The following is an 8,504-nucleotide window of genomic DNA, read 5'->3' on the forward strand; positions in this document are numbered from 1 at the left end:
GCTGTTTCTCTCATTTACAGTAACAATGGAATACTGTAAAATGCAGGGGATATATTTGTGTTTCAATATACAAAGAGCTGTTCACTTTGACTTTAGCCTATAAGTTAGGTTTAGAACCTGATGTCTGTTCTGACATACAGTGGAAAAGCACTTGCAAATTTGTCAGTAAAAATCCATTATTTTGGTCTTGGTTGAGCTTGTTTGTAAAAGACGTGCCGGCATTTTAAATTTGTTGCATTTTGCTTCAAAGCAACAAGAAATGTCTTAATTGTATAGCTTACACAGACAGACGTTGCTGTCTGTACTAACTGTGTTAAGAGTTTAGAAAAGTTTTTAAAAGTATTGAAAAAAATCGTCATAGCAATCGTAAAAAAAATGTAATCTGTGCACTTTTCATTAACAACATCGCACATTTGGTATAAAAAGCATTCCAACTTTCTTACCTTTCTCCACAGCTGTGACTCCCATAGACGGCTGACCCAGGCTGGCCTTCGTCTCCCATTTGCCCTCGTCGGGGTGGTACATCTCCACGGACGCCAGCGGGGTCTGCTGCTGGTTCATTCCCCCCAGCACCATCACCTGGCCCCCCAAGGCCACGGCCGAGGCCCCCGCCCGCGCAGTGGGCAGCGGTGGCAGCTGGCTCCACGTCTGGCTCTCCACATCCAGGACCTCAACGCTATCCAGGGGCGCGCCCGTCTCGCTACAGCCCCCCAGCACGTAGAGCAGGCCTTCGTGGTAGACGGGAGTGCAGTAGACACGGCGCTGCGACATGGGGGGGAACTGCTCCCAGTACAGGGACTTGACAGGACTCACCGCCATCTCCTGCACAGGCATGTCTCCAGGACAGAGAGGAGGGGACACCGCATCACACACCACGCCAGGGAGGAGGAAGAGGAAGGGGCAGAGGATGGAGTGAGGGGAGCTTGCAAAGGTGGAACTAAACTGAGCGAGAGCAAAAGAAACAAGCAGAGGCACAAGCTTGTTTCTGTCTGTTTGAGTGACTGCCTGAACCCCTGCGTCCCAAAAAGAAATGAATAAAAAGGAGGGGAGTGACAAAGATAGGGATGCTAGTGTGTGAAAGATGGACAGAAAGGGTAAAAAGAAAGAGCGAGGGAATGAGGAGAGTGTCTAACTCACTCCTCAGCCAGATGTCACAGCTCCCTCTTTATTCAAATGTTTTATTCATCTGGCTGTTGGTGTTTTTGAGCAGCGAAGCCATCTGCCCTTCAATTCTCTCTATTCCTTTCTCCTTCACTGCATCCTGCTGGGAGGTTATTTTGGTTAAATTTTGGCTTGAGTATATCCCTGGTCAACAAAAAAAAGCTTGAAGAGGGTGTCCTAGGGCTTAATGTTTAATCCCACAAAAACCTCAAAGTCAGGAGTGAAGGAGGAGGTGGCACTGGATCAAAGACCCGAGAGGAGAGAGAGTTAAACACTGACCTTCACTAGTGCCCTGATAATCCAAATGAAAGCCTTTATGGCAGAGACTTGTATACCTTTAAACCAAAAGAGAATTAATTAGGGCTAAAATTCCCCTTCAGCTGCAGCTCGGCAGTTCTATTTGCACCCTGGTGATAAAGCCCACAGGGGAAAAAAAAAACTTTTATAAATGAACCAACGTCTTTAGATGAAAACTCTACAGGAGTGTAATGACTGCAAGACCTTCTTGTATTAAAAAAAAGAAGAAAAAAATCTTCCCTTAATTAAACTAGAATTTCAAATCCTGGAGCGTTGTTCTGTGACTCGCTGTGAGACGCTGGGGCCTTGTGAACTGTGTGTCTCGTAGCTTCGTGGTCGCTTCGGAGAGGATGAGGGCCCCTCGGTGGGTTCCAGCCTGGAAAAAAAAAGACAACACAGGGTTAGACGAGGGCTTGGAGTATAAATTAAGATCTAGAATGACAAATCTTAAATGTCCCATGACATGGTGCTTTTATAATTGCCTTAGCGGTCCCATAATACCATATCTGAAGTCTCTTTCCCAGAATTCAGCTTTGGTGCAGAATTACAGCCACTACAGCCAGTCAATGAGCTTTCCTTAGTATGTGCCATTTCAGCTTTTGCGGAGGAGAGGGGGGGGGGGGGGGGGGGGGGGCAGGTGGAGGCTGAGGGTGCGGCCTTGACCAACTGCTCTCCAAGTGGCCGCCATGCAACGCATGCTGTTACAAAATATGAAAGAGATGAGTTCCATACTTGTACCTACCCAATTAGTTACAAATTCACGATTTTGAGTTTGCAAGGCAACTTCATCAACTGAACTTTGACAGTCTCCCTTATCCATATAAAACACATTATCCATTAGTAGAGCAGATTGTTTTATCTTTTTTATACTGAAATTGTGATTTGAATTGTGTTGATTGATGACATTAGTGTCAAACAAAATCTGTAAAGTATATGTGGAAGTCACAAATCCCTTGGCTGATTTCATAGCATGTTCTGTCTGCTTCTGACTAACTCAGAATACAAAGTAATCCTGTCAGCTATCAACATGCTAGTGCCACGTTCAAATCACAGTATGTTGTAATCAGAATCACAATTATACTGTTGACAGAAATGATAAGTCTGGCTGTGTGTGTGTGTGTGTGTGTGTGTGTGTGTGTGTGTGTGTGTGTGTGTGTGTGTGTGTGTGTGTGGTTGTGGGTGTGGTGTGTGTGTGTGTGTGTGTGTGTGTGTTTGTGTGTCATACAGTAGACACAGCAGGAGGCAAGCACACTGTGACCTGAGGACTGACAAGAATTGACATTTAGCAGGTGAGAGGAGTGAAATGAAGTGACACAATAGCCTATATCTCTGTGTTCCTCAGAGTCTCCTCTGCTGTCCCTAATCTTCCAGCTCACACTCTACACTATACATTTATAAAAACTATATATTCGTAATTAATGATCTCTTCTTCGTTGTCCCAATTACTGTAGTGGCCTGAGCACTGTGGACAAACTGACCTTCTACAAGTGACAGGGAAAGACAAATGGGGACGACAGACAGCAGAGGTTGGTGTATGTCCATACCTGCATGTATGTACTGTATGTGTGGCTGTATTTACATATTAATGAAGGATCTGTATAGACACTTTTTCACTCTGTAACTTATACAGTTCAGTAGCTTTAGTAGAAAAATTCATGTCTTGAGCAGGCAATTCTCTGCTTTATTATTATATTATGCGACTACTGACACTCCTAAATTTGTTTTTGTTTGTTGGTTTCCAACAACAGGAGTGTACACTTCTTTTAGTCTTGGGTAATGGTGGGCGGATTTGCTCCAAATATCGAATATATTGATACCATGGTTGGTATCGATATTGATCAATACCAGTGTAATGGGATCATTACTTTAGTTTCACTTTCTCTCCAGTATGCACTGCTGCAGTTTAAAGTGCCGCTCTTGTCACATCGCAGAACAGGCACACTTTTTTCCTCCTCCCCCTTCATGTGATTTGATGTTGTACCATCATGTGACTCAGCAACAAACAAACAAGCGAGCCGCCAGGACCGTCGGCGGCCAGCCCCACACGCACACAAGCAGGACGGAGATGGAGCAGAAGATTGGCAGAGAGGAAGAGGAGCGCTGTGTGGCTAGATTTTCAGGCCAAAAATTAAACAACTGCAAGCCGTATAGTTTGTGTAAGTGTAAAAAGTGTGTAAGATACAGTGGCAACACAACAACTTTATACAAGCATATGAAAAGGATGTCCTGGATTTTAACTTTGATTAACAATCATCCCCTGATGCCAGGCAGAGTACACACCGTTCTCCCAGTGCTCAGCTGCTAGAGATTATTATACGTTCTGGTTATCAGCTGTGAATGGTGCCGTGTTAGAGCGTGAATGGCAGATGTGACCAAGACGCCCTGGGGTGCTCTGTCCCTACTAGCAACACATGCTGACAATAACTGCACAGTGCAGGGAATCAACCTCCTAGTGGAAGGGAAAAATGGAGAATATTTACTGCTGTATCACTCTTTAGAGATCCTGAAGTTAAATTGTACCTAGAAAATGTGTAAATGTTCAAATCTATCAAATGAAACCGTTTTACAAAATGACCAACTTAATGCATGATTAGGTCTTTTTTTGTATAGCGTCATTGGCAGTGGTGTACATACAGTATAAACAGTAGAAGTCCATCAATTCAATATAATTTGTCCAAAGTTGCGCTTTCACACATGAAGCACACAACAGGACAGCCGGACGTACCTCATCCTTGGCCATATGTCCCTCACCTTCTGCTTTCTTTGTGTTTTTTAGTATAGTTCTCATCAAACACTCGGCAGCCATTTTAATTCCAGAGCTCACATGCACAGGCTCCACCAAAACCAAAAGTTCCTTCCCGAGGCTATTTTGTACCTGTACCTGCGTCCCGCGCTTAGCACTGCTCAAGACAATTGTGATTGGTTTAAAGAAATTCCAACGAACCAGAGCAGGTTTCTGGCATCGTACAGTGTGTATAAGCCCAACATCTCTATGGTTTCCCCCCTGTTGACACTTCCCCATCGGGCCATTATGAGTTTGGCGCGGCTGCTGCTGGACAACTCGTCTCTGGGCTGACAGCCTTTACGCATGCATATGTTCTCTAGCAGGGTGCCTCGGGGGTCGGAGGGACTCAGCTTGCCTTCCTCCGCCGTGGCAGGGTACCCAGCTATCTACCCGAGACCATGAGCCTTCCGTTCCTCAATGCTTAGGCATCCAGGACCCAAAGGTTTGTGGGCCAGTGAGGAAAGATGGCTCTGGGTCCCTGGCATGCACATAGCCTACAGCCTGGCTTCCCTTCCTCCTCCTGGTACTCTGCTGAACCAGGGACATGCACCAAAAACGAAATTAAAAGTATTTGACATAAAAAGGTTGTTGTAGTATACTTATCATTTTGTTATTTTCATTCTTTAAAAGTCACCAGAATGCACGACACAAAATAGATGTTTATTGTGGAGGACCCCAGACCCCGGCTTTAGGTTTCAAAATCCTCGCTATTTTTAGAGGTCTCAAGGTGCATGTGTGAAAGAGGCTACAGTCTGCACCATGATACTCTAGAGGTGAAAAGGAGTCCCACTTGGACCCTGAATATCCAAATCTTGCCAACAGAAGCCTTACATTCAATGAACACTTCAGAAATCTGTAAATGCCCAAAAAGGCCTATAGAATCAAGTGCACCACACTACCATGGGAATAGAATAATGGGCTGATGAATGTATAAAGGCTCGATATAATCCAAACACTGTGGGACCCTAATCTGTCTGACGGCTAATTATGAGTAAATTAGCCTGAGATACCAAAAAGCCACTTCATCAACATCTGATACAGTCACAAAGGTATTCTGTTTTGTGCGTGAAATGAGGGTGGAAGATAGGCTCATTGATTTTCAGATGCACAACTGATCAGAGTATGTAAAAACATTACCTTAAGCATCTGTTAAGAACATCAAATTAACAAGAGTCTACAGAGTCACAGAGTGACGTCTCCATAGACTACAGCAGGCACTCCCAAGTCTTTTTTTTAGCGTAGAACCAAAATAGGACTTTTACTGTTATCCAGGGACTAGCTTACTGAAATAAAGCATAATTGTTGGGAGGGACTATGTACACGTTGGCCCAAGGGTCTCTACTAACATAGGAAATTCACTGTAATCATCTGCCGGGAGTTCTCCCATGAGACAACAGGAACATCAGTGCTATACTGCCAAAAAGCCTCCTGGGGATACTTACAGTATTTGTCTACAAAAGTCATTAGGCTGATGCAACTGATAGCTGAAACTGCTGATTTATAAAGTAATAAATACGTCAAATACTAGCAACATCATCTGGGAGATTAGAAGAACAAATCTGGCAGTCACCACTGAGTGTTCAAACTATTCAAACTAAATGTATCCAGGTGTAGACGGAATCCCATTGTCAATACAAACATTTGAGCGCTAACATAGGCCTATAGACTGATTACTTAGTGCACAATAATCACCAACAAGCTATGAATCAACTGTACTTAAACAGCTTATTTTACAATAAGGACCAGGTCCCTGTAGCTTTTGAAACAGCGACTTTGCATAAACATCATTTGGAACTCAATAATGATTTAAAAGAGTTGACAAGCATCTTTTAATGTCACCGGAGGTTTTCCGCTTGGTAAAAAAAACTTCAGTTTCTTCTTTAACACCATGAAAGTAAGGTCAAATGTTAAGCTCTGCTACAATAAATCATGGCAGTAACAAAAAAGCTGCACTTTTCAAACACACAAATGACACCTGTGGTGTCGGCTTTCAAGTAAAAAAAAAAATGTTTAACTGCTTTTGTCGAACAACTGACAGAACAATACAATAACCATGGAGATGGTTGGTAGCCAAGGAGTAACACCTGTTTGGCACTGTGTTTTTGCCATTTAATTTAAATAACAATCAACCAAATGGATTGCACTTACTGAGGCAAAAGCAGCTGACTGCTATTGAGACAAAACAGACATCAATGATGCGTAGCATTTGGAGATCTTTGCAATTCCACCAACAGAAAGAAAAACATCTATTTTTCTGCCCCTAATGTCTCTTACATTCAAACCCATCATGAGTGTTTTTTAGTCTCCAATTATGTCAGCAGTCTCTTTAATCTGTTGTGAAAAATGCTAACAACATTCATTTGCTTTAATTGCATATTCACATCGTGGGAATGGCTCAGAGCGAGAGAGATCTTTTCTGCTAATTTGGACATTTTAAAGAAGACAATTTAACTTAGCCGATGAGGTGATGAGATCACACTCTAAAACAAGTGAATTCTCTTCGAGTAAATCTGGGACAGGGGCAATGAAAATTGCAGTGTCTCATGTTGATGTAAAAATGTGCTTTTACTGTCTTTTAGTCATATTAGATGTTTATGTAGCATTTCATGAATAAGTAATGGTGGATGAAGCTGTGCAGACGATGAGGAGGAAGATAACAAAAAGGTTCTTGGGGGAAAGAATGACAGAGATTACCCTGATGCTGAGATAATGATGGATTATAATTGCTAAAAATCTAAACGCTGGTAAGAAATGCTCCCAGTGATTTGATTGGCATCTTTACCCCGGTCATGTTCTCAATTGAATTTCCTCACATTCTAATGGGAATCAAGGTGAATCTTTAATTAATGCCTTGTGAATGATGTGAATATCAATCACTGAGTAAGTAAATGCATAAATAACACTGTGGATGCTGTAAAAGGCAGCTACATTCAGACTTTGAATGACAAATGCAGCACATGCATTGTCACTCATGCCCCCCCACACCCCCCAGCCCCACTGACAATTAGTGCAGAATGTCAATAACAAAATCTCATTTCAAAGGTATCAGCTGGTATTTGTACTTGAGGGAGCGGTGGCTTGTCAGTTGAAATCAATAAAGAAAACAAAAGAACAAGATTTGTATATTAAAGATATGCAAATCATTCTCACAGCAGTACAGATGAGAGCTGCATCTTCAACAGTAAAATAGGATTGTTGCATGACGCCGTTTCATAAAAAATATTGACTTCAAGTTATTAGTTAGCAAAGTTTCCAATTTAGCAAGCATATATATCCAGTGTATGTCTTTAGATTTTCTTGGTTTGCCCTTCGCTACCACTCCGCTCTGTGCTTTGATTTTAGTTTTTATCCTGAGAAGCCTAACCTAAAAAAAAAAAGTAGATTTCACCATGTCACAATGGAGCTGTGAAATGGGTGGAACTATTAAGGGTAGGCCTGCACGATTCGGGGAAAAATATGAATCACAATTTCTTTAGCTTAGAATTGATATCACAATTCTCTGCCATTTTGTGGCACCTGTAGCACATTGTGCATCACCACAAGCCTGGAAACGTTCAATGAAGAGAAGGAAGAGCATTGCAGCGCTTTTTACCGTCTGTTTAAAACTCACAGAGGAAAGTAGAAGCATTTGTGATGCAATCGGCTTGTACAATTAAATGAGAATCAAAGTCATTACTTTTTTTTTAAAGAAATTAAAAAATAAATGAAATAAATTAAAAGTTATTAAATCATGAACAGGGTGAATCGAGATTGAGATTTGATAACGATTAATCATGCAGGCCTAATTAAGGGATTAAATCAGGATTAGGCATGGGTTGTGTTCAGATTAGTTTACAAATTACGTGTTGGTCCTCACTCATTCAAACATGACACCCAATGACAGCAACAAGAAAAGGAGGATGAGTGACACTTCTCATCTACGATAATATAATAGCTAGGCTTGCCCTGTATATAAAGTGCCCATATTATGAAAAAAAAAAATCACTTTTTCTGGGATTTGGGATGTTAATTTGTGTCTCTGGTGCTTCCACACACATGTAAAAAAAAACTACCCATACTGTTTTGACTGACATACGAGTTTCTGAATGTCCTCTGCCTTCAGTCTCCGGGTGAGCTGTTCAGAATCTGCACAGCTTTCTACGTCACTAGCCGAGACAAGGTGGCTAGCCGTAGCACATGCTAGCTCATTCTCAATGGCAAAACACTGCTACAATAGGGTGACCAGACGTCCCCGGTTTCCGGGGACAGTCCCCGATTTTGG

The 8,504-nt window shown here is 42.2% G+C and overlaps 1 protein-coding gene across 1 annotated transcript in view; it reads right to left on the reverse strand.

The window, feature by feature from the left end:
- Positions 1-8,504, reverse strand: part of klhdc8b (kelch domain containing 8B) — a 147,913-nt gene that overhangs the window by 116,734 nt on the left and 22,675 nt on the right. Inside the window, exon 2 of the mRNA XM_032519795.1 lies at positions 444-1,834. Within this exon, the coding sequence (XP_032375686.1) occupies positions 444-834 (391 nt within the window). The 5' untranslated portion in view covers positions 835-1,834. The remainder of the gene's footprint in view (positions 1-443; positions 1,835-8,504) is intronic.

Source organism: Etheostoma spectabile, chromosome 7 (assembly GCF_008692095.1).
Source record: "Etheostoma spectabile isolate EspeVRDwgs_2016 chromosome 7, UIUC_Espe_1.0, whole genome shotgun sequence".
Taxonomy (NCBI): Eukaryota; Metazoa; Chordata; class Actinopteri; order Perciformes; family Percidae; genus Etheostoma; species Etheostoma spectabile.